Raw genomic sequence first — 26,035 nt, forward strand, 5'->3', positions numbered from 1 at the left:
TGTCATATAAATGACAGTTGATTTTTATAACTTGTTTTTCAAAAGACTATAAGGAACTCTAACGATATCAACTTTATTTAAAAATTATCTGAAAATTTTAGGAAACTTAGGAGTTTCTTTAAAAGCTGCAGAGTTTTTTCAATAAGGATAATATAAGTTTTTAGTTTTCGTCTTACTGAAAGCATAAACAAAGGACTTAGTAGTTGCCTCTGCTTGATTTTGATTAATAACAAATGTAAACTGTCAGTAATTACGATTACCTTTATAGTAGACGATCGCGTTTGGAAAGTTCGAAATAAAGCTACAATGTTTTAAACTAAACTAGCTAGTTAATTAATTAAATGGTTTATGGTTTTTGGATGAATTTTGCATGAAAAGCAATATAATGTTTAGTTAGTGTTACATATACTGCAACATTATGAGTAATAACTTGGATAATGATAGGTCTATAACAACTGGCAAAATGTATCCAATCGACTTAGCGCCACAAAAAATAACAATAGTTAAGAATATTTCAAGTGCAGACGTGAAAATGACTCATATAATACCAAGTCAAGGTAAAACTGCCGGAACCAGTCAAATAATTACACATTCTAGCGCTGGGCCGATTGGACTGATGCGTACAGCAACTGGCGCCCAAATAATTTCTTCCGGAGTGGTTTCTCAGGTAAAGTTCTATCATACAAGTAACATTCATCCATTTTCTAATGATTGAGTGCCTTACCAGTGCTGCTCACATTTCACTACCATTCTGTTTATGTATTTACTTTTTACCTATATAAATTACTACTTTCAGGGTACTCAAATTGTTAGTCAAGGAAATCAGTTAATAAGTCAAAATACACAAATACTCACACAACCACAGCTCTTAACAAGCAGTCATATATTAAGTCCCTGCACGCAGATAATAAGCCAAGGAACTCAGCTATCAGGTCAGGTGACAAACCCAAATAACTCCCCATCATTGAATACAATTCAGACAAGTGTAACATCTACAGTGAGTGGGAATCAAATGCTGAATGTAGGTGCACAACTTGTTAGTGGCTCAGGAAATTTAATTGTTAGTTCTTCTGTACGAACTCTTGGTGGAGCTAATGTTAGAGTGCTACCTACAAATCAACATCAAAACTCTAGACCAGGTGAGTTAACTTAGTCTCTACTCTAGTTACTAATATATGTATACGTAAAGTCAAATATTATAGTTGTACTTTACTTTAGTAATTTTGGATATAGTATATCTGAATACTTTTATATATAATAGTGTCATTGCCTTTTACATAATCTTTATAAGGCTAGAATTTATACTACTACTTTAACTATTCTATAGTTAACTAAAATAGAAGTGAAATTTTTCATAACTTTTAATGAAATATATTTACAGTCCTGACGAGTGTTAATGTAAGCACAGCTAGTGTTCTAGTGAGTAAGGGTACCAGTCATGTGCCAAGGGGTTTAGCTGCTGGGGCTTCCCTAGCAGTGCGTCCAGTAACAGCTTCAGCTCAGGCTACTATCAGCCAAGGTGAGAAATATCTCAAATAGAATATCTTATATAGTAAGATCAGCAACAATAGTTTCCTTTAGTTATTGCAAATTAACATCTATGTTTGTATGATAGCAATGGGTTAGTTGTATTGGAGATAAGGAAGTTAGTTATTCTAACAATATAATAGACAACTAATGGTGTTTTAAGACTGAGAATTAAAATATTTTAGTTACATAAAATTAAACATATGTAGGCATTTTAACCCATCTAGGTTATTTAACAAAGAATTAATAGTAAAAATGTATTAGAATATCTAGTTGGCAATGCTTTCACATCTATATATTTTAAGGTTTATAATTTTGCACTTTCTAAAATATAATGAAAATTGCAATTGAAAGTTACACTTCTTTAATTTTTTATTTACTGGTTTAGGCAGTGGTTGGTCAGCAAACAGTCGGGGTCGCGGGGCTTTAGTATATGGATCTCGGGGACTCAGCCGCGGGGTGCCCCCACGGCAACCATCACCAGCACCTTCACCCTCACATACACCCCCACATTCTACTCAGACTCCACTGTCTCCACATTCTGCTATTGTCACCTTGCCAACAACCTCTGTATTGACTTGTGAGTAATTCTTTCTTGTACTATATAAACATCTTATTATATTGACCATAATATAAACAAAATATGATTATTTTATTACCTGATTTTAAAACTTTTAATATTATATTCTGATAAACTGTCTGATTGTGTTACAAATTAGTGTAAATATTATTTTATGTCACTATAAAAACATTTCTAAATGATTTCCAAAATGTCATCAATTATAATTACATTTATAGAATAATTTATTAAAATCGGACAGGCGTCGGTATTCTGTCTGTAAATTGCTATATACATAACGTTTATATGCAATGTAGATGCAGTTCACTGTATATACATCCATAGCAGATGTCGTAACCTTTTTTTTAATCACTACCACTACTACTATTGGGAGTTACTGAGTCTCAATGTAGACCTCGACTACATCTAATATCTTAATGTTATTTTGAGCTGCTGTTGCTAGACCACATTAGTATTACACTGTTTTAACGAAACCTTAGATTTACATCTCCAGTAATATTAGATACACAAGAAATACTATTTTAAAAAGAAACTCACTGATGTTAGAAAGATTATATAGTAACATAACCGGGGGACCGCAGGGCAGAGCCCGTAATGAATGAGAGATTATTTTATAACTGTTACTCCAGTACCACCGTTTTCAATTTCTAGCGAGTGGTGTTATATCGAGCACAATGCGTGGATCAATTGGTGTCGTTAGTGGTGTGACAAGAGCGAAAACACCAACTCCACCACCTCCAGCTCCAAGGCCCTTACCACTCTTGCAAAGGAACTATCAACCTGCAAAGGTAATGTTGTTTTTTTCTTTTTCTAGCATTATGTCGAAGCGCGGTTATGTGCTTTATTCGCAAACATACGCAAAATCTATGTACTACTAAAGTGTTGAAATCAATTGGCTTTGGTTGGTTTAGCTGGTCATCCATATAATGATACAATCTACATAACATTACACCCACTCTCAATAACGACAACAATTGAGTAATAAAGTACTTTTTAAGTTGCAATAAACTTGACTGGAATTATCAGTAATTATTAAGTTTAATAAATGTTCATATCTATGTTTTATTTTTCAATTAATATATATATTTATGTTATTGAATAATATTTGAGTATGATGATGATTAAACATAATGTATACTAAACATCTCTTCCCAAAATGTAACTTCGTCTAAAAAATTGTAATTTATTGAAATTGGTTTAGTTTTTTTTATATATGGGTATCGCTGTAGATATGTATAAAATGGTAACTAGGGAAATATATTTCATTTTTAATTAAAGAAATTTGAGGTATGTTTAATATCTTGAAATTGATTTTTGGCTATCGCAGGTTGTGGGTGTAGCAAATGTAGGCGTTCGGGGTGTTGGCAACAGTGCTCCGCCGCAGTTGTATTACGAAGTGCCGCGAGCTGCGCATCCGCACCACGCAAGGCCGATTACGCCCTACGCGCATACGATTACAACCCAAGGTACTGTAATTAATATATTGTTTTTTAATAAAGTGTAATAAGGGTATATGTTATTTACAATAAATAAAATATCGTCACTAAACTAAATTAGTATCCATTTTAACTAATGTAGTATGTCTGTTTGTGTAGAATTTGTGCTGAAAAATCGATAGTTTTTTATCCTGAGTACACAATGTACACATTAACAGCCTATGTATTGAAGCTTTTCTAACCGTAAGAATGGCGTAAATTAATAAAAATATTTTAATGTTTAATAAACAAATAACATACTATTACGACCGTAAAAATATAAGAGTAAAACTAATTGACGCAGTATTTTTTAATGAATTAATTTAAATAAGGTGTTTTGAATTTTTCAAGGCTCAGCTATTTAACCTTTAGGCGTATACCTACTTGCGTCGATATGTAAGTAAGGAAATATAGTATTTATTTTCATAGTAAAAAAAATAAAATAAAATACACAGTAAAATAAAATACATTAAAAAATACCTGTATTAGTGTACATATTATGCTGGCTGTACTACCTCGCTATATTGCGATACTTATTCGTTAAACGGGAAAAGCATCAGATGGAGTCAACGTTAATTACAACGTTGATTACAATATCTTTAATGTCCTTTTGAACTGATTAAACGCGCTAATATTACGGTTTTTAGACGGCAATTAATTAAATAATTGCACACCCTCATACTTAATAGACTTCTTCAAATAATTTGTACGCGGCTTCGGCAAGATAAGGAAACTCGCTCGATGAATATTGCTATATCTGTTTATTAGCATAAAAAACTTTAGAATTGCAGTAGTCAAATTAAAAACTACAGGGTGTGGCATAATGAATCGGAATGTTAATGAAACAGAAAAGTTTTTCTTAATTTGGCAGTCAGATATTTTTTTATAATTCCTTTAAAAAAATAGTGAGATATGAAATGTGAGTTATATATTTGTTTTAAAAAAATCTATGCATGCACCCCAAAAATAATAGTTTACATTCGATAGCGCATATATCCAGGAATAATATCAGACAAATAGATTGAAAAAAATCCATCATTTGGTATTGGCACCAGAAAGAAGTAAAAATCAAAAAATGTCTCGAAACCGAAAGACCTAAACAAATAGATATTTTTATGAACCGCTACACGTCCTCTACCCGCAGATACCATATTTATTACGCCACAACCATTATATATATTGATACTAGCTGCCCCTGCGAACTTCGTTCCTCCTTAATGTGGTTTTAGTTAGCCTTAGAATAATTTCACTGTATAATCGTCACTGTAATTTGAATTTGATTTAAACGGTCTAAGTAACACGTGGTAACACTAACACCAAAAATTAAGAAAGTAGAAATAATTTAATTTTACGGTATTTTACTACAAAATAAATTTAATTTATACATTAGCCTCAATAACACGTGGTAATCATGATATTGAATTGTAGCTTATATGACACGTTTGTCGGTTTACCATAGCAGTGCCATCTATTGATTACTTACTTAATCCAGTCGAAAAGTATCGACATCTGTTAACATCTTTTGGAGTTAACAGATAATTGTGACTGTCAATTAATTATAGACAAATAATTTGCAACTATAATTAAAGATCTAAGCTATCCTATCTCTTAAGTTGGACCAGACTGCTCGCGGTGTGCCAATTTAGTTTAAAATCGGTTAAGTAGTTTAGGAGTCCATCGCGGACAAACATCGTGACAGGAGATTTATATATATTAAGAGATATATATATATATATATCTTAATATATATATGTTGATGTTCAAGGTGTTGATCCCTATCACCATAGCTAAATATTATCTAGTTACCGAAGGTTGAAATATTATTACAGCTAGTGGAGCAAATGCCGTCCAAACATCATCAGAGGTTCGTCAAACAACAACTATTGCCAGCACACCCGTTCTACCAAGACCTTCTATCTTAAGGAAACGGGATGTTGAGGGGTGAGACTTTATTTTCTTTGCCTGCTTGATTACAAATTTTGGACTACTTATACATATACTATGTTGGGTTTTATATATCTCATGAAATTAACGTGCCTGCACGACTCTTGATTATTAAAAGTTTAAGTAGAAAAAATGACTTAAAGACAATACTGTACTTGACTTTGAATCAAGAGAAACAATTAGTGGACAAATCCCCTTTTTGACGTTCATAAAGTACGTTACGTTCGAGTACGACGTGTTACGTATACGAATGAACGACATTTCGTTTTACATTAGTTCTGAAGTATTTCCGAACCAATTCGACTTAGGGTCCTTCAAGAAAAGCGCGTACCAAATCTTAAAAGGCCGGCAACGCACTCGCCCTCTCGCATTTAGAGTGTCCACTAGTATCACTTAACATCAGATGAGACTCCTGCCCGTTTGCCGCCTGTTCGATAAAAAAAAAGTTTTTGATGTAGTTGGCTCAATACTCCAAGGTGACGCCCACATTCAGTAAAATTAAATTAATCCTTTCAGGTCGCCATCAAAGAACCAAATGAATACGATATCAACTATATCCCAAGTAGGAAACATAGGCAACATAACATCAAATATTGCCAATCTAAGCAATATAGCAACACTGAGCAGTATTGGCAACATTGCTAATGTGGTTGTGGGGAATAACTTAAACGTTAGTACAATCAGTCGTGTCGGTACCTTGAACAGTCTAAGTAACTTGGGTAACATTGACAGTGTGAATACTATGAACAATAGTGCAATGAGTGGGGTGAATAGCCAGTATATAAGTAACACTGGGTGGGAGGACGTGACGACCTCCCAGGGACCGGGAAGCGGGTCCACCACCATGTCAGCAGCGTCGTCACCAACCCCAGATGAACCGGAGCCTCCAAGGCAAACTGATGTCTCACCGAGGAAGAAGCCGCGGAAACAGTTGTAAGTGCATTTTTACAGAATTTTTCAAATAAATACATTTTAGGTCTGGGCTTCTGTATCTGGTTCATGATGATTTTTCAATCTAATCAGGTGATCAGCTTCCTGTGCCTGACACACGCCGTCGACTTTTTGGGTTTAGGCAAGCCGGTTTCCTCACGATATTTTCCTTCACCGTTCGAGCAAATTTTAAACGCGCACGTATACAAAGTCGATTGGTGCACAGTCTGGGCACGAACCTACGACCTCAGGGATGATTCGCACGTCAACACTAACAATACAAAACAAAGATAACAGTAGAAATTATCTTTTTTTTTAAATTGTGTGAGTTTTTACAAATTATTTAATAATATTTTCAGATTAACAAGTGAAGTTCGTCACTGCGACTACGCAGTTGAAGAGAAACCTCCAACGCCTCCTCCTGCCCCCGTCATACCGAAGCGTAAGTTTCCTAAATACTATATAATTCTTGTACTTTACCCTCTGTAGGTGTCTCTTTATTTATTCTCCCATATTAGGGTTGCCTGGAAGAAATCGCTTGTTAGCGATAAGGCCGCCAATTGCCTTATAACTTGTGTAACCTACTTAATTTTTGTTTGTATAATAATGTATACTATGGTAACAAAGTATAAATAAATAAAAATAATAATTGGTTAGAGATAGGAAATAAAGAAAAAAATATGTAGTACTCAGTGTTAATTTAGCCCCAGTCAGTACGCTCGCAGTAGACAGACTAAGCCTGTGAACGCGGCGATAAATACCAATACCAATAAATAAACTAATATATTACCCAAATCCAATAATTTATATGGGAAAAAAACATTAGATTACATTATTCCAAATTTAATAAACTCGCTACCAGCTACACTTCTTACTAATATAACAAGAAACAATATTAAATTTAAATTTAAAAAATACTACATAAATTTAACAATTATAAATTATGCTATATTGCGTCATTTAATACATATTCGAATATAAGAACTCACCTGTATGTGAATGAGAATTCTCGACAAGAACAGGTTTCTTGCATCGGCTCTCTATGGCGCGTCAGTTTAAATTTGTTTGTGACATTTTACGTGCAATTTTAATTGTTTGAATCGTGTACAGTTTGTGTTTCCACCACACCAACTTCCTTTATATTAAGAACATTTATACACAATAAATAAATAAATAAAAAATTAAAAAAATATGAAACCTGCTAATCGGTGGAACACACACAGAAATGTTCAAGTTTGCATAGAATGCAAAATAAAGACAGTTAAAATTTGTGTTTTTTTAAAGGACCGTCACTAACCTCGACGTACGTATGCGGATGGCGTAGTACGGCATTGCACTTCACGCGGCCGTCCGACGTGAAACGACGCGAGACACGCGCGAGGGATATCGTAGCCATCGCAACGCAGAAGCACGTGCTTGTCTCCGCCGAGGGATGGAAGGTGCATCATTTGACCGCGCAGATGGACGATTTGGTAAATTAAATGGTTTTTTTTTCTTCATTGTATACATAGTTTTTCTCAAATAAATTTAAAACTTATTTACTATCACAAATTATATACATTTGTAACATGAATTGTTTGGGAATTGTGTCAGATTCTACAACAGGCTACCGAAGTGTGTAACTGATCTTACGACTAAACGAGTTCAAAAACGTCATCAAAGGAATCCTAATTAAAAAAGCGTATTATAAAATCCAAGACTATGTTGACGATAAAGATGTATGGCGCTAATTCATCTCTGCATGTGCGGCTTCCCTGGCAACTTGCGCTGTGCAAGTGTGTGTATCTCATTTTACACTAATAGTAAAAACTCAATTTTCTTTTGCATTGTATAGAATCTCTGTATACCTTGCATTATATAAACTTCTCAGCCGATTATTATTATTGTAACCGAGTCTTTGTAAGCTAAACCATTGTTGAAAAGAGTGTCCATGGAGTTTCTTGCCGGTTCTTCTCCATGAGACCCACTTTTTGGAACCGTGCAACTAGACGTTTCATAAGAGCCTGCAAAGGCCTATTTGAAATAAAAACTTTTTGATTTTTGAACATAAAATTATGATAATTATATTGCGCGTATAAAACGGCACATTATTACTAAACCCAGTGTTTCCCAACGTGGGGCCACGCCCCACAGGGGGGGGGCAATCAAAATCAGCTAAAATTCTGTGCATCAAGTACAAGAATTTCACTAAATTAATATACAAAATTCTTTATTAAAATTATTTGTAATTTGAATTATCATTCAAATTACATTCATTGTTTTAAAAATTTACCCATTGTTTCGTTAACATTTCTCGATTTTTTCCAATTATTACAAACCTATCGTTTAAATTCCTTAAGTGATCAATTCAATTTTCTAATGTATAAATTATGTATGTTACATGGGGGGGGGGGTTGTATAAGAATTTTAGGTAGGCTAGGTTTAGTCTAAGTTTTATGAAAATCGGTTTCATCGGTTTTTAAATATCCGCTGATGCTCATTTTTGGTGAACAGGCAAGAAATGTTGACACGTTTTCAATTTATTCATGTGTTCTTTTGTTTATTGTACAAAAAAGACAGCGATATGGAGCGCTAGCGGCACGTGCACGTGACGTCATCGCCCCACTACGTTTCGGGTTTATAAAAACCAGAATCGCCGCTGTATCGGCACGCACATACACTAACGGATCCGGACGATCCAATTACCGTAGCTAACAATAAATTAAAAGCCGCCCCTGCGGCCAATAATAATAAAAATAGCCAAAAACAGATTAGGGTAAAAAACCGCCTTCACCGGGGAAGGCGAGCACCTTTACTTCGCACTTCGCTCACTCCAGTGAGCTTCCGTCCTGCCCTTCAGGCGATTAACCACCTCCAAACCGAGGTTAGGGTCTCTCAAGAGACGCCCTTGCGCTAGCCGCGGGATAAAACGCCATTCTGGCCGAGCTACGCTCGCCAAAACAGCCCGATCTGTAAAGACCCTTAAGGCCAACAGCGAGATTCCATAAAAAAATATCGGCACGCATTTCTCTGGTTGCGTCGAGGTGCACGGACCGCAGTTTTAACCGACTGTCACCTCTCTCCCTCACTGCTATTATTTTTATTGATTAAATTATTAATTAAATTGTATGTCGTGCTTTACTTCTGATGTTTGTTTCAGCCAATTCTGACATATCTAATAAATTATTTATTCGGCTCAGGATAATTGTAAACGTCATTATTGACGTCAAGCTCAAAACATTGAATTCTCAATTAACTTTTACTACTGAGTCTAAAGTCAAGGGCCTAGAATGGACGAGAAGAGGGTAATAGACTCAAAAAACGTTTTCTTATCGCCAAACATTTCATTTCACAAGATTCGATCGATCGAAGATCTAAAATCGTTTCGTACAACATATATTTTAGTACTTCTGTGTAACTATGATTTAGACTAGTACCATAAGTGTTCAATACTGATGATAAAAAAAGCTTTTTTTTATAAAGTATAAGATAACTTTCAATTTATGTTTAAACCGTTATTCATTAAAACTAACTCAGTCTAATTTGCACTATACCAAAAGTAGTCCTTCTTCATCACAGCATATTCAGCATTTGACAGAAAGAGACGAAAGAGTACTTCACTAAAGAGTTTAGGTGTTTGTGAACAGGTTTCCTTAGAAGCGGATGTCGGCGAACAGTTAGAGGGAGTACATCGTTTGTTAGAGACAAGTCGCGCTCACAACGCGCTTAAACCACTCTCACACTCGTTACTTGAACTTATAAAGGTATATTTTTATTATATAAATATGTACATGATTGCTTTTTTATTAACAGAAAGACAGCAATGGCTAATGAATATACCACTGAAGTATTTTGCGAACCAACTCTACTTAATGTCCTCCAAGAATAGAGCGTACCAATTCTTTAATAATTTAATAATAATAATTACATTAGGTAAGCCTCCCGCTCAATAATATTTTTTTTTGATGAACTTGAAACTTTTGATTGACTCGCGAGTTCTCTGGCATTTAGTGTCCATGAGTGGCAGTAACACTTAACAACAGAGGAGCATTCTACTCGTTTGGGGCTGTTCTATAAAAAAAAGTCCGACAATATGAAAATGTAAGTAGTCACAGAACAGGAAGCAAAGTAATATCTTATTAATCAGTTTTAATTTAATAAAATTACTAAAATATTGTCTATGATATTGAATATTATGACCACTTTTGGAGATTATATGGTTATGTAGACTAATTCAACAGTCCTGTTTGCAATATCTGACTTTAATGAAAATATACAATTTAGGTTGCAGCCACATAATATCATAATTATGTGTTTAAAAACTGTTGTTTGATAGATTATTTTCTTTATAAAGTATCATATGGGTTGCCTATTTAAAACTAATGGTGGCTTTACAGAAGCCAATGCTTTTTTGTGCAGTAAATAATGTTTATTAATACCAACAGGGAAACATACAAAGGAGTAAAATAGTCTGCGAAGGTATTCAAGAGGCTCGCGAGGACATTCTACGTGTATTCAAACATAGAAATTTTGTCTCTGACATTTTGACCCGACAAGCGGATAAACGATGCTTCCGAAAACATCGATCGCAGTCATAACATAAAATTAAAACATATTTTTGAGAAATTATTTTTGTATTCTGGGCTCAACCCGTAGCTTATTAGTTATGCATCTCAAGTTGGTACTAAAACCTTTTTAAAGTCGAATAGTCAGTGCACATGTCAAACTTTATAATAATCATTGACGTTGACAGACAAAGTTCCCGGCAAATAAATTGGCAAGAGTTCTTTGCACAGACATTTATGAATTTGTGAACTACAGTTGTAAAAGTATTGCTAAGGTAGAAATAAAATTGTCCAATGTTTTTCTTAAATGAAATCGCTGGCCTTAAAATATTTACGCAAAGCGTGTGACTCTGAACTTACCGAGTTTGAGTAGAGATTTAGCGTTAAATATAACTCCCATATGTGAAAAACTTATTGGATTTAACATACGGGAATCATACATAGCACTAAGTCTTGACTCACAATATTACTCTAAGTGACATTTTGATTGAAATTATTGATATACATAAATATTTTTTGTATATCTGTTACTGTAATTTGTTGTATATAATGATTTCTATAAATTGGTAAAAACGTAAGAGATTCATATACTTTTTCTTCAATTGCTGTTCTATATTTTGTTAAAATGACCTGACCATCAAAACTATTTCTAAAACTAGGTGTTGACCCCGGGTTATGGTAATATTGTTGTCAATGGAACAGAATACATTATTTTGTTTTAACAAATAACTGATCTGAATTATTTTGGATTTGTAAATAATAGGTAATAGAATAGTTATGTAAATTAAATCCTAATATACAAGTGCTTTTATTTGTCGTGTGATGTCCTTATTTTATAACTAAGAATAAAACGGACTATGCTGATACAGAAAAATGGTATTTTATTTAACATTTGAATTTTCAGTGTCTGCCCTAAAATATCTTACTTATCGCACACTGCATTTTTGTAAAACATTTCATTTCGTTTAATTTATAAGTAAATAGCTAGTATGTATAAGAAATACACAGTTTTCATATGCGTACATTTATTATTCGCATGCCTCGCATTGGCATACATGTTTTTAAATGAAATAACAACGCCGTCACTGCGATGAAAATCGATCTTGTAACAAATCACTTCGGTTTGAATTATAAGACAAAAAATATTAAGTTACAACTTGACTGTCCAATTTTACAGCCGCCCTAAATTTTAAACATTTTACAAACGTCCAATGCCTGAACAGAACAGTATTTATCGAAACATTTTTATTACGTTTTTGTGATGACACAAACCGCAACTTTGTGGTCAATGGTTGATAAGTCCATGGTATTTTAAATTATTATAGTTTTTAAAGTTCAATTCAATTTTGTGGTCAATAAGATGATCAGATCGTCGCTTCCCAATTTAAATCTCGTATTCAGTCTGTGGTTGGCTATAGATGTTAGACAAAGTCACAATTTATACTTGAAGATACTCTATGATTTGAAGTTGAAGTCTCTCTCTAAATTTGAACAATTTTATGTATTGTATCCTAACCCTATATATCATCAACATTTTAATAACCCCAATAGTATTTTTTTAATAAATATGTGATTGAATTTATACATTAAATTGATTAAGAAAAAACTATTTGGATTTAATTTAATTGCTTTCCCTCTAGTAACATGGCGACAAGTAGATTGGAAAGAATTGGAACAATATGTACAAGGTGAATATTAGGGAATTAAAAATGCTTGCATATATTTTTTTGTTTAAAGTTAAATACATTTAAAGGGAGCGTTGAGGATGATATTCCGTGTTCTTATCTCAAAATGATGAAAGTAACATGATTTGATTTTAAACCTTGTTTTGTCATAAGTTTAGTAAAAGATAAACATTTGCCACCAAACATATTTTCATACATTTCAATTATTTTTTTAGAGCTGAAGGATTGCTTAAACATGGGGCTATAAAACCAGATGATAGGCCCATTTGGTTTGATGTATATCAAGCCTTCCCACCCCTAGTGGAACCAAAGTTTGCAAGACCAAAGCCAGAAAATAAGCCTATAAGACAAATTTTGTACAAAGAAGATACAATTAGGGCGTAAGTGTCTTTGCTAGAAAAATTATGATTTATCTTACACCTTTTTTGCTTTTTAAAGACTTGCTGTTGCTTAAAATGTTTTTTAACAATAATTTGAATAAGCAATCAAATTTTGTATAAATATAAACAGCCAATTTGCTTCCAAACCTATTTTATTGATCATTATTTCTTCTTAGAAAGTTTCATATAGCTAAATAGCTGTGGACACAAAACTTTCTTAATTTACTAATTTGCCTATCATTTCAATGTCATCATTTTAACTATATCTTTGCAGAAAATTTCATATGCAAGGACATGGATTAGGATTGAACATGCTAAGTCCCTATGGAGAGACTCAAATAAAGAAACTGATTCAGAAGTATGAACAACTGCAAAGGGAAGGTGTACAAGATACAGAATTAGTAGAGAAGTCTGTTTCTGCTGTTGTTAGCCACAAGGAATCTGAACAAATCACAATAAAAGCTAATCCAGAATCTGCTACTGCTCAAGTTTTATCAGAAGCAAATTTAAAAAATATTTTTAAGCAATAGATTAGTCATGTATTTTAGATGTAAATAAATAGATTGTTGGTATTTTTTTATTTTTTATATGACAATTCGATAATTATATCAAACAATAGGTAAATCATTCAATATTTATAATATTTTGCCATTTATAAACAGGTCAAACCAATAGGTGTAGCTCAGTTAATTTATAATTTAACATGATTACAGCTTGTTAATATTATCCCAGCAGCACAATAACTAACCAATTTGCCTTAGAAACCTGTACACATACTACCTTACAAGAAAATTTTACCAGTAAAACATGCATAAATGTAGACTTGTGTGAAGGCTGTTAATTCTTTATTGTTATTACAAAAATAAATTCTCATTACAAACTACTGCAATGCAAACCAGACCAGTTATTTTAATAAGTTAAATAATATTTAGGAAGTTACGAGACTGATATTTGATAAACAATTTTATTATTCTTCTAATTTAACTTATATTAAGACCCCCTATCTTTAATAATTAGGTAATTTTCACAGAAATAAAAGAAGTAGAATAAGTGAATCATTTAATCGACCTACATCATCATAGCAAGCCCCTTCTACTAAATACAATCTATTCCTATCTTATCTTAGAGATAAGCACGTTCTAAACATTATAGTCGCAGTTTTGAGTGAAAACATTTCATACTATTGCTACATATAGCATTAAAAATTGATAAACAGTGAAAATGGCACAAAGGAAATCATTATTGTTCTATTTAGCCGTTATTTTCGGTAAGTCGAAATACTAACATGTACTTTTTTGAAGTACATCATAATTAGATGGTGTTGATACATGTACTTATAGAAAATGAAAACCTGTACATATAAATTATGATTCACCATAATCGTCATATTAAAGTACTTAACATACCGATGCTTAATAAAGCACATAAATTGAATATTATAAAAAGGTTGATTGTATGTTTTATAGGCCAAATCCACTAGACAAATTTGCTCTTGCATGTCAGAATTCAAATCATACCTACTAATAACACGATTTTTATAACCACCAACCAATACTTAGTCTAATTACTATGATATCCTATTTGGCATTAGGTTCTTTTAAATTCATAAAAGTTGTATGTATCATAACTGTTTTTTTAACAAACGCTTTTATAAATAAATTATTATTAAATAATTTTATATTCAATTTCAGTGGTTCTGAGCACATTGAGCCATGAAGTTGAAGCCAGAAGGAAAATCTTGCGAGGAAGAAGAGTTATGACCCGCACATATTATCGTAAGTTTTTCGTCACATTATTTTGTAGTGAAAAGTTAAGAGGTGATTTTGTCACTTCGAATACTGACTGACTCAACTCGGCAATTTTAGTCTTATTTGTGTTCATCATATCAAGCTGTTATCTTAAAACTTACATGTAGACTTGTACACATATAACTTACTTCTGCGACCTACATATATGCAGATTTGAAATATGAAGTACACATATTTTTCAGATGGAAACTCCGTGCCTGCTTGGGCGATCAGCTTGATGTCTGGCATCGGAATGTTATTAGTTGGTGGAGTGCTTTACGCAATCATGAGAAAGATGGTACTGTCGGCAGAGACCGGTACATTAAACACATACCAGCCAGCTATGCAGAATGATCAAGTGTAAATTTAAGTTTATTCAATTGAATTAATATAATTTTAAATGGCTACTTTACATTTCATAATATTATGTTCGAAATAAAACATTAATAAAATTTCATTATTTATTTCACCATTAAATATATTTAAAAGGTACATGTACTTTCACGTAAATAATCATGTCAATATGGTAATGGAATTTAATATTTAGAATGAATTAAAATTCTCTTCTATGATATTTGTCAGGATCAAAGTAAGAGGTCACTACGACCCTATTACTGAATTTTCGCCCTGTAAGTGTTTGTTGCGCCTTCTGACAATCAGCAATGCTATTAAATTCAACGAATACCTGAAATAAATATTTCGTACAGAGAAACCAGAAAGCTAACTATATATTGTTATGCTGATATGAGAATTGATATGGTACTTCAACTTAAAATGTATTAAACATTTTCAACTTAAAATATTAGTTGCTGACCATGTAACTAAAATTAGCATAAAAAAAACTTGAATAAGAAAATGTTAACATATTTATCAATCAGTATATATATTTTTTTAATTTGAAATAAATTTCTTGTAAACAATGTATATTCTTGAAAACCTAATAAAATTAATATACCTTTCCACAACCTGGTACATCCACACCTTCTATAGGTCGTGGTATTTCTATACTGCGTACACAACCATATTTGTTACATTCCTCTCTGAAAACATAAAAAATAAATTATTAGCAAGCAGCTGAGAAACCAAATATAATGAAAAAAATATTTATAAAGACTTGTATAATTTAGAACAAGGTTACCAGTTGGTCACCTTCTAGAGACAAGTAGAACTTACTTGATGTCTTCAAGGATATCCTCATATTCTTCTTCATCGCGCAGTTCGTCTGGCGTGACCATGTTCAACAAGCACAGTACTTCCGTGGGCGGACCAGCTCCGGCCAACGTCAAACCAGCTACTTGTAGAGTAACAGGAGCCGCACCCGTCATAGCTGTAAAGAATTTTTTTATATTAAACATCATATAACTTTCATGTCTGCCATTAGTACTACTCTCCGGACCAAAACCTAATGCCCAACTTAAGCCATTTTTGCCTGTCATTCGGTGCCTAAGCCAAGTGTGCATGTGTAGTGTGTGATGTGAAGCAAACTCGCAAAAAATTACCTAATGTTGAATTCTTCGCACCGATACTTGCTCTCTGCACAATTAATTTCTTGTCTCCAAGTTGCATTCCATTAAGACCAGCAATAGCCTGAAAAATTAATTTACTTGAACATGTAGAAACATCTTTCTAACACAAATGATCCAGATTATATTTTTTTTACCTGATCTGTCATTGTTATATCGACATATTCAGCAAATGCATATCCTTTGCTGAGACCCGTGGAAGAATCCTTTACGAGATTGAAGGCTCTCAATTGTCCAAAGGACATCAGAAGTTCCTTCACCTGTGTCACATTATGCATTAAATGAAAATTTCCAGTGGAAATTACACCACATGTACATAATACTTGTAAATAATAATTATATAAAATCTAGTATTTCCAGAACTAATACTTTGTACCCGTTAATGTTCGCTAATGTAATCGACAATGTCTATGAAATAGTAATCTGACTGTCCTAAGCGCAAGTTATAATCAGATATGAACTTAGGAGACTTGCCTTGTTGTGCCGGCGTCTCGTTCAAACAAGACGTATGGGTGAGAATGAGAGACAACAGTGACACGAGGGCCGCGAATGTGCCAAATCTAAGCTAGGGAGGGGCAAAAAGCAAACTTTATCAGTGAGATGTAAAAAGAATGTATTGAGCGCACGCAATTGCACGCTCGTCATGGGTACCTGAAATACCTGAAACGGAAATTATATCGCGGCTAACTGCTGGCAGCACCGTAGCCCTGTCAACTGTTGAATCTCGCCTGAAATAACAGCGGCATCTATGGCCTAAGGGGGACCTAAACTAATCTCTCGATTTTTGCAGGTATAAAGCTATATGACAAAAGATCGCGATTGATTTTGGGATTACTAAATTCCATTATTCCTAACCACAGGATTGCAACTTTATAAAGATGTTCTTTGTGACTAACCTGCAACATACAATGCAAATGTATAAAAGGTTTTAACTTGAATAAATTTTACATTTTAGCCACAAACCAATCCAAAAATTGGAAGATTAAAGAACAGCTTAAAAGTTTGAAAATAACTTGGGATATAACTGGTTTATGCCAATACTGCTTATTTTCTCACTTGTATTTTTAAATCTGTTCTTCAAAATTATTTTCTCAGGAACATTTGAACATTGCCGTTTTTAAGTACATACTGATAATATTATGATTCTTATATAACTTACCTGGTCCTCATTAAGATAATTAGGAAGACCACCAATAAATATTTTATGTGGTGAATCTGGAACAACTGTACTTATGACACCCGCTGTAAAAAAATATTTCCCAAAGTTGAACATACATGTAAAATGTGATATGTTAATAATAAAACTGATACCAGTAAAGCACCAAGCCACATTCACAGGCAATGAAATGAGACAATTCCTCTCTCCTATTTACAAAACAGATGATTCATAGGTGTAGAAATCAAATAAAATTCCTAGATTGTTTTAAATGTGTTAAGTGTAGAACATATGAGTTGAAATACTCAACAGTACCATTGATTAATAACTTATCAAATCTTGCAATTAACAATATGTTATGTGTAGGAGATAGTTTACCTATATAGATTACAATGATTTAAGAGTTGTTTGAGTAGGAGTAAGTAGTTAAATATGAGAATAATCTGTTGCAGTATACATTTTATAAATCTTAATGTGTTTTCAAGTGCTTCAACCAGGAATGCTATCATTAAGCCAAAAAATTGCAAAAAAGAACACTAACAAAATAATTTTACTCTATCCTTAAAACATGCCAACAGTTTCATTATCATCATGCCTAATTACATTAATACATGATATGTCAGGACAAAAGGTAGTAGGTCCAGTTAGTAGCATAATTTTCTAAAAACAACTTAGATGCAAAAGCAAATTACAGGAAGCAAACAAGGTGTTGCCATTAAAAAACTCACCAGGCACATTAATAGATGGATTTTCAGTTCCGGGCATCGGCTGGTAGTCATGAGGACGACGAATTTTCAAACTCTGTCCTTTAAAGTTTATTCCATCAAACGCCATAGCTTGGGTAGTTTCATCAATAGATCTAAACTCAAGAAAAGCAAAATTTTTATCGAGATTGATTTGACACGCCAGGACTGGATTGCCAGCAGCTTGTGCCAACCCAGAAAGGTGCATCTGTTGGTTGAAAAACTCCATAGTTTCTTCTTCAGTCACACCAAACGGTATGTTTCCCACGTATAATCGCCGCGCTTGGCGTGTTATAGTGGATCCTACAACTGGAACAGCTGCTTGCGGAGTGTCCGCCACAATGTTTGCAGGAATCTGACCAGCCGCCTGCATAGCTTTATACTGCAATGGCGTAATGTGTTCAAAACCCGGTGGTGGTACATCCCAGTACAGGGAGGGCTTGCGGCGACGTGATCGTTTCGATGGTGATCTTGACTTGCTTTTTCTCTTTTCTCTGCGATCTCTAGACCGGGAACGAGTCCTACGACGTTCTCTAGAACGTGATCTCCGTCGGCGGTCTGCAATATGCAATATTTGGATGATATTTACTGTTTTATTACACAAAAAAACGTGTCTGAAATATTTTATAGAAATATACCTTTATCTTCACCCATAATGGATTATATTTAACAGTTAATATAACCCAACAATAGCACTCGCAAAATATGTTTCACTGTAGTAAAACAAAATGGCGCTGCAAATCAAGCGCAGCCATTTTTTTTTTTTTAATTTTAGTACAAGACCATAAATACAAGTCCTTCAGTCGAAAGAATAGAGTACAAATTTGAATTAATTAATTGAATTGCCATGGATACTTAAAGTAATAAACCAAATATGTTTCCAGATTTTTGGTAGTGGGATAACATCACCAATACGCAGAAATCTACGATATAATTTAATCTTGGGAAAAGTTTCAATCATCGCGAAGATTTGCTAAAACAAATTTCACATCTTGAGGCCATAAACAATTTAGTTTGCGAATTGAAACGAAATATTTTATAAGTATCGGTAGATAGCATTAAAAGAAATCAGTACTGATTCCTGATGTTGTCATACTTAATTTTGTAGCAAAAATACTTGAATGCGAGGAAAGGGGAGTTGCATGTATAAGTTACCTCGAACATGCGTCTTCTACCCTAACAGTCGAGACTTGAAGTAATTTCTTTAATAACATTGTGTAAATGAATAATATAAACACTAATTTCTCTTAAAATGTTATGTTATAGACTTACTACTTATTAATTAATTAAATATAGATTAATATTCAATAACATATCTTTTTTTGTAATTATTCGCTACGATATCTCATTACTAATTTTAAAGGGACAAGAACATGCAATAACATGGACATCTTATGCCCTTTTGTACTCAAGACATCTCAAGACTCACTCTAACATGAGACAATATAGCTATAATATGCATATTACCAGCTGTAATAATACAAAGAAATATTAATCATGAAAAAATATACATATGCGTACAAACATACAAAAGGTATGCTATGTAATATAAAAGCACTGCACAAATCGAATCAAGTTTTAAAATGTCTATAGCTATCAGACATTTAGTAATCAGAACAGAACACTACAAATTACGATAGTCCGTCACTAGTCACTGTCCCGCGTCGTAGTGTTTAGTATTTGTGTTTTCTTGTGTGTACAAGTACGAGCAATATCTTGTTTGAAAATACCTAAACGTTAAAAGTGAAAGTTTATATAATGTTTTCTTGTAAATGCTATATCAAATCTTGAATAATATTAATCTAAATTTTAATAAGCTGTACTTCACTTTGTAATAATGGTATGTTTAATCTTAAACTATTTAGGTAATATTCTGTATTCTGAAGTTATATTTCCATATAAAAAACTTGTGAAATAGAAAGTGATTACCTAACTGAATGTTAGTATAATAAATCTAGATTTACTTATATATTCTATTGTTGTTAAACTTAAATATTTTTCTTTATTAGGAAGAAGTACACACAAACGGCGATTTAAGGAAGAGAAAGTATGATGATCACGACGCAAACGATATTTCATCGCTCAAAAAGGAGGCAAAGACTGAAGTTACTGATTATCAGCCTTCCAACAATAACACAATTGCTTTAATTTTTGTATCTCTTCTATTGGACCTCCTCGCATTTACGATGATTTTGCCGTTACTACCATCCCTATTGGACTATTATGATAAAGAGGAAGGTCATAAAGTGACTTTATACTCTTCTCTTTTAAATGCCGTCCAAAGTTTTCAGAAAATAACTGGTGCTCCTGAGAGATTTGCCTCTGTTTTATTTGGAGGTGCACTAGGATCTTTGTATAGTTTTTTACAATTCTTGACAAGCCCAATTGTAGGAAGCCTTTCAGATGCTTATGGAAGAAAGCCTTTATTACTGTTATGTCTGGTGAGTTGTAATTCACCGTTCATGTCACATCGTTTATTTATCTTGAGATTGTTATCATCATTATCAACTAAAATTTTGAAATGTTATAAATCCTTTATCTATGATGCTTAGAATATTTTTATCGAACATTTAAATACAATATAAGTTTTCTTGTTTAGAAAAAAAATTGTAAACAAGAGGCTATTAAAAAATTATAATAATTTATTTTTAATTTCAGATAGGAATAGCCTTATCTCATGGTTTATGGAGTTATGCTAGTTCATTCAGCTTGTTTGTGTTAGCTAGATTTATTGGTGGTTTAAGTAAGGCTAATGTTAGTCTTAGCATGGCAATTGTAACTGATGTTTCCAATGATAAAAATAGAGCTAGAGGCATGGTAAGATAATTAAAACTTATAGATAACATAAGAGGTCTATTATAAATACTTTGTCTAATTTATACATGGTTGGAAATTCCTAATTCCCAGTTTATGGCCATACAAATTGAAACAAGTAAATTGAATTTGTTTCATATTATATTTGTTAAAAATATTGCATATTGGGTATATTGCATATAAACAACTTGTGAAATAGAAAGTACTTGATTGGCAACTTTAGTTAGTTTCAGTATGGGGACCTAAAATAATAATAATTTATCCTATAATCCTTTACAGTTTTCACCTATAACTATAGTATACCACATTTTTTTTTTCATGAAAATTGTGTTTTCTTGTCTTCAAAATACAACTCTTGTTTCAGGCTTTAATAGGTTTGGCATTTTCAATAGGTTTTATTGTGGGTCCTCTGGCCGGTGCTTGGTTTGCAAAAAACAATGATCATTCCTGGGGCATGTGGGGTGAACGACCTGCACTGTATGCTCTGTCCCTATCTGTTGCAAATATACTTCTTGTCACTTTTTGTATACCAGAAACATTATCAAAGGTTTGTATTTTTTAAATGCATAATGCATGGATACCTTTCGTTTTTATAAATATAAGGTAGATATATGTTTATTGCAATTAGATGATTAGTGTTTTGTCTGTTTCAACTATTACATATTTTCCCCATAAATCAAACTCAATTCTGAATTTTACTAATAAGCAAAAGGAGCCGATTTAGCATTTTATTCATAGATTTTGATCACAAACGTAGGTCATTTTCAAATATGTTCTTGGATTTACCGTAATAATTTGAACCTGTATGAATAGCTGTCTCATTTACATTAATTTCTTTCAGGACAAAAGATCATCACTGTCACTAAGCCTATCAAAATCCCTTGATTATGTGTCTCCATGGCATTTAATGAGATTCAGTGCTGTGAAAAACCTAACACCCAAACAGAGTAAAGTTCTGTATAAGTTGGGTCTAATTTACTTTATCTATCTTTTTTTGTATTCGGGACTTGAGTTTACTCTCACATTCTTGACGCATCACACATTTAAATACACAGCCATGCAGCAGGGTAAAATGTTTCTAGTGATAGGTAAGTTTTGTACACTAAAAATTATTGTATAGTAATAAAAATACGGAGTTAACAGCGGGAAATGTCAAATGGAAATGTGTGTTTGTTCCTATCTCCTGTCTAAATATGTAGTATGATTGTCTGGATGAGATAGCTTGTTTTGTAATACGGCTGTTTTTCTTATAAATATATCGTTGTCATTAAACCCATGAGAAACGAAGTTCCCCTTTAGTATTTTATCCATAACTTAAAATAATGTTATCATAATTAACATTCTCGTTTTAATCAAGGCCGCCGGTTTTCGTAAATAAATGTAAATTATCCTTCGAAAATAACTAATGCTATTTCACACTCATATGTTTTAAAGACCACAGACTTAATATATTTGAGGAATATAATGCATCCAATTCTGATTAGTAAGTAAAAAAACGTGTCGTATTGTGTAAAGTTTGCGGGTCATTGTCTGACTTGCGGGTAAACAACCTGTATTGATCCGTTTTTTTGGTCTTTTATAAGGATTCTTTTCAAGGTTTTGTGTCAACTATGTACACTTATAAATATTATGATAGTATTGAAAAGTACACAAACATGAAAGATTAAAGGTTTAAACGGAATTTAAAGTAAATAAATAACCTAATGTTATTTGACACACACTAATAAAACCTTGTAGTTTATTCGCAGTTTTATGTAAATACATACATGTATTAACCGCGTAATAGCGGAAATATAAAATGTTTTTCTCGTCCCATGATTATTAATGTTAAAATTATAAATATTTTATTAATCTTTATTTTTCTTGTATTCTAATGTGATGTAAAATCAGACATTAAACTTTAATGTTATTCCTTGTCGTAGGGAGCGTTCAAGTATAACGTCACGCAATTTTTGGAGATTTTTGATCCCCCCCCCCCTTAAAAGGCGCCGTAACGTTTCTGTTTCAAATATTAAAACGTGTCGTGACCAAATCCAATTACTCTTTAAACCTAAAATTTACCATTATTTGGTGTAAAGTACTGTAAGGTAGAAAATAATATTAACAATAACGCGTAATTCCAATCCCCGCATCGTAACGTTTTACAATAGGACCGCCCCCTCCCAAAATTCGTTACATAATACTTCATAATTGTTTAGTCCACTGAAGTATTTCCGAACCAAATCGACTTAGGGTCCTTCAAGAAAAAAGCGTACTAATCCTTAAAAGGCCGGCAACGCAATCGCGAACCCTTTGGTATTGGGAGTATCCATGGGCGGCGGTATCATTTAACATCAGGCGAGCCTCCTGCCCGTTTGCCCCGTTTTATAAAAAATAATATCAGTTAGGTACTTTAATCAGGTAATATTCCAGTTTTTAGGCAACTTAGAAACTCGGTTTCAGAAATTGTATCAGAACAGTAATGTATACGTTTTCTCTTTATTGAAATTTCATTTTCAATTGACATAAATGCGTTTTATTTTAAGCAATTATCTAATTAAATCGCGAAATATTTATCTCACACGCACAATCAACTTTTGTATGACCTATTTTATTATGTATTATATATCGTTTGCAGGTGTTATTATGAGTGTCCTACAAGGAGGTGCGTCACGGCGTCTAGGAGCGCGCGGTGCTGTACGCGCGGCTCAACTTGCATTAGTTTTAACTCCACTTTCCTTCTTATGTGTCGCACTAGCCGCTGTCCCGCGACCAGCTCTCATGAGCCCCCTCGCTTGGTTATGGGCGGGGCTTGTACTGTTTGCTCTGTGTAAGTATATGCTGTTTCAAAAGTAGTTCATTAAGTTGTTAGCTAATATTATATTTTGTTTAATTTCTATTGCGACATTAAAGGCCTAATGCTCACTGAGGTAATCAAATGCTGGATTGAGTCATTATTTTATATTGTGTATTCTCAAACTGAATTATTGATATATCCTGAATAACCCGTGTTAGGGCATTGTAAGTTAACAACACAATTTGGGCCTACGGCATGAAAGTTTCCTCATCATGTCCTCCGTATGAGCGTGTGCTAAATCCGCACATAGTAAGTTCATTAATCCACAGCCGGGGATCGAATCTACGACCTCAAGGATGATACGCTAAAGTTTAGTGTACGTTTATCCACAGATTCTTCGAAAACTTAAAATGATATCTATGGTTAAAATCTTAATTATTATGAGTAATATTTTGTAGCAACGGCTTTTGCGGTATCTTGTATGACCTCCATGGCGGCGTCTCATTCACCTGAAGACTCCCGAGGTGCCGTTTTGGGTACATTACGATCTCTCGGAGCCCTAGCTCGCGCCGCTGGGCCTTTAATTGCTTCCACAGGTATATATCTATACATATATATGTATATTTTTTTATATTGTTATTGACTGAACCATTTCTAGATCTATAGATATATAGTAAAATTGTGATTTATGTTCTACTTAGGTAACTGAAAAGTTATTTTCATAAAAGAGATATTTAGATTGTTTCGGCCTGGTTTAGAGAAAGGTGTAGAATGAAAATTACATATAATAAATATTGAATTTAGGATTATTTGCACTGGACTTGGAAGTTTTGAATGCAAAGTAATTCTCTTTTGGCTTAACATGGTTGATGATTTTTAATACATATATATTCTTAAAATTCATGAACATAAATGTATTTTTTTACCTTACCTCTTAATTCTTTTCAGTATATTGGTGTTCAGGCGCAGCTGTAACCTACACCATTGGTGCTGTAATTCTTATCATTCCAGCTGTTATGTTGTGTAGACTGAAAACGTAAACCTTCAGAAGGTTCTTTATTATTTTTCACTGCCAACAAGTTTGTTTAATTTTTCTGTATAAAAACGAACAGTTTTGAATGGGAACTTCAATTCTAAAATATTTTATAGTATTGTCTTTTGTTAACATAGGTTTTATACATTTAAAGAAAACACTGTTTTACCGGATTAAAGCTATGTATTATTATAAACTTATGCTTATTTTACATAATTTTAAATTTATCCCGACGTTTCGCGTCACCGTGACCACGCACGCTGTAAAGCACGCAAAATAATTATAAGTTTATAACAATACATAGCTTTAATCCGGTAACACAGTGTTTTCTTTAAAAGTTCTTTTATTAAGTAAGTTCTAGAGTCGAGGTTTTGTGGGAATCATGTATATGTTATGATGGGGTTATTGTTCGCTCTAAGTTTCGACTCTGAATCTTATTTCTAAATTATGTTATAGATTATACAAATTCGGGCCGTTCAAGTATTACATAAGCACATACGGGGGGAGGTTTGTTTCTTCGATTTTCTTATTTGGTGCTTACGTCGACAATAATTATTTACTTTTTTACATATATTACCCACACATTGAAAACGAAACGAACAATTTATTATTCGAAATTTTCTCCAAAAAATTAATACGTTTTTGTACTAATATTTTTAAGTGGGGGGGGGGGGTAAGATACATTGAAACTGCTTACGTAATACTTGAACGGCCTCTTAACGCCCCGGCGGAACGGGTCCTTCAATGTGCAAATGTCAAATGTAATTTTATCCGCGACGAACAAAAATAATTTATCTAAGCCCGTTGATATATTCATATTGAAAATGTATGTATGTTGATCTATAAGTGTAATTGTATGATTGTTTTATTTATGAACAAAGTTCTATTAACTTTAAATTTCCGAAGTATTAAATTATTATTTGAAGTATTTAGTATGTTACATTTGAGCAAATGGAGTACTGTTAAGTACTGACTGAAATAAAAGACTATTTGTAGTGTTGCTAGTAAAAAATTATTAGATTAATAAATCATCATAAACAAAACGGAAGTTAATATTCTCTTGCAAGATCCGAATATTTTTATAAACAGTAATTATAAGCCGTGTTATATATTTATTAATTTCGTTACATATTTCTTG

At 33.1% G+C, this 26,035-nt stretch overlaps 4 protein-coding genes across 6 annotated transcripts; 3 read left to right on the forward strand and 1 right to left on the reverse strand.

Annotated features, from left to right (window-relative positions):
• Positions 1-266: 266 nt before the first annotated feature.
• Positions 267-11,061, forward strand: LOC123708649 (integrator complex subunit 6 homolog). Of its 3 annotated transcripts, none has more exons than XM_045659461.1 (12): positions 267-667; positions 797-1,139; positions 1,382-1,519; positions 1,916-2,107; positions 2,759-2,895; positions 3,435-3,573; positions 5,412-5,523; positions 6,043-6,459; positions 6,816-6,898; positions 7,741-7,928; positions 10,083-10,199; positions 10,881-11,061. In XM_045659461.1, exons 1-12 carry the CDS (start codon positions 419-421, stop codon positions 11,031-11,033), a joined length of 2,268 nt encoding a protein of 755 aa, XP_045515417.1. In that variant the 5' UTR covers positions 267-418; the 3' UTR covers positions 11,034-11,061. The 3 variants fall into 3 exon arrangements, with proteins under 3 accessions (XP_045515417.1, XP_045515418.1, XP_045515419.1); XM_045659462.1 differs by having other exon boundaries at positions 1,409-1,519; XM_045659463.1 differs by lacking the exons at positions 10,083-10,199; positions 10,881-11,061 and adding an exon at positions 8,050-8,182.
• Positions 11,062-12,487: 1,426 nt separating this feature from the next.
• Positions 12,488-13,637, forward strand: LOC123708511 (28S ribosomal protein S23, mitochondrial). Its single transcript, XM_045659267.1, has 3 exons — positions 12,488-12,688; positions 12,901-13,065; positions 13,340-13,637. The coding sequence occupies exons 1-3, from the start codon at positions 12,645-12,647 to the stop codon at positions 13,593-13,595; spliced, it is 465 nt and encodes a 154-aa protein (XP_045515223.1). The 5' UTR covers positions 12,488-12,644; the 3' UTR covers positions 13,596-13,637.
• Positions 13,638-15,299: 1,662 nt separating this feature from the next.
• Positions 15,300-19,026, reverse strand: LOC123708571 (splicing factor U2AF 50 kDa subunit). The gene is made up of 8 exons (XM_045659345.1): positions 18,913-19,026; positions 18,260-18,832; positions 17,535-17,617; positions 16,513-16,635; positions 16,352-16,439; positions 16,026-16,179; positions 15,808-15,892; positions 15,300-15,537 (listed from the first exon to the last, which is right to left on the reverse strand). Exons 1-8 carry the CDS (start codon positions 18,926-18,928, stop codon positions 15,406-15,408), a joined length of 1,254 nt encoding a protein of 417 aa, XP_045515301.1. The 5' UTR covers positions 18,929-19,026; the 3' UTR covers positions 15,300-15,405.
• Positions 19,027-19,932: 906 nt separating this feature from the next.
• Positions 19,933-25,070, forward strand: LOC123708786 (major facilitator superfamily domain-containing protein 10). The gene is made up of 8 exons (XM_045659673.1): positions 19,933-20,114; positions 20,284-20,715; positions 20,933-21,091; positions 21,453-21,635; positions 21,930-22,176; positions 23,706-23,897; positions 24,323-24,460; positions 24,813-25,070. The coding sequence occupies exons 1-8, from the start codon at positions 20,112-20,114 to the stop codon at positions 24,902-24,904; spliced, it is 1,446 nt and encodes a 481-aa protein (XP_045515629.1). The 5' UTR covers positions 19,933-20,111; the 3' UTR covers positions 24,905-25,070.
• Positions 25,071-26,035: the final 965 nt, after the last annotated feature.

The sequence above is a fragment of the Pieris brassicae genome, chromosome 4, assembly GCF_905147105.1.
Source record: "Pieris brassicae chromosome 4, ilPieBrab1.1, whole genome shotgun sequence".
Taxonomy (NCBI): Eukaryota; Metazoa; Arthropoda; class Insecta; order Lepidoptera; family Pieridae; genus Pieris; species Pieris brassicae.

Excerpts from the sequence above, each read along its gene's own strand:
- LOC123708649 (XM_045659461.1), top strand. The coding sequence starts at position 419 with ATGAGTAATAACTTGGATAATGATAGGTCTATAACAACTGGCAAAATG. Across the intron at positions 1,520-1,915 it reads TCAGGCTACTATCAGCCAAG|GCAGTGGTTGGTCAGCAAAC; the intron begins GTGAGAAATATC and ends TTACTGGTTTAG. Across the intron at positions 3,574-5,411 it reads GCATACGATTACAACCCAAG|CTAGTGGAGCAAATGCCGTC; the intron begins GTACTGTAATTA and ends ATATTATTACAG.
- LOC123708511 (XM_045659267.1), top strand. The coding sequence starts at position 12,645 with ATGGCGACAAGTAGATTGGAAAGAATTGGAACAATATGTACAAG. Across the intron at positions 12,689-12,900 it reads ATTGGAACAATATGTACAAG|AGCTGAAGGATTGCTTAAAC; the intron begins GTGAATATTAGG and ends TTATTTTTTTAG. Across the intron at positions 13,066-13,339 it reads AAAGAAGATACAATTAGGGC|AAAATTTCATATGCAAGGAC; the intron begins GTAAGTGTCTTT and ends ATATCTTTGCAG.
- LOC123708571 (XM_045659345.1), bottom strand. Across the intron at positions 17,618-18,259 it reads TCCATCTATTAATGTGCCTG|CGGGTGTCATAAGTACAGTT; the intron begins GTGAGTTTTTTA and ends ATTTTTTTACAG. Across the intron at positions 16,440-16,512 it reads ATATAACAATGACAGATCAG|GCTATTGCTGGTCTTAATGG; the intron begins GTAAAAAAAATA and ends TTAATTTTTCAG.
- LOC123708786 (XM_045659673.1), top strand. Across the intron at positions 21,636-21,929 it reads TACCAGAAACATTATCAAAG|GACAAAAGATCATCACTGTC; the intron begins GTTTGTATTTTT and ends AATTTCTTTCAG. Across the intron at positions 23,898-24,322 it reads GCTTGTACTGTTTGCTCTGT|CAACGGCTTTTGCGGTATCT; the intron begins GTAAGTATATGC and ends AATATTTTGTAG.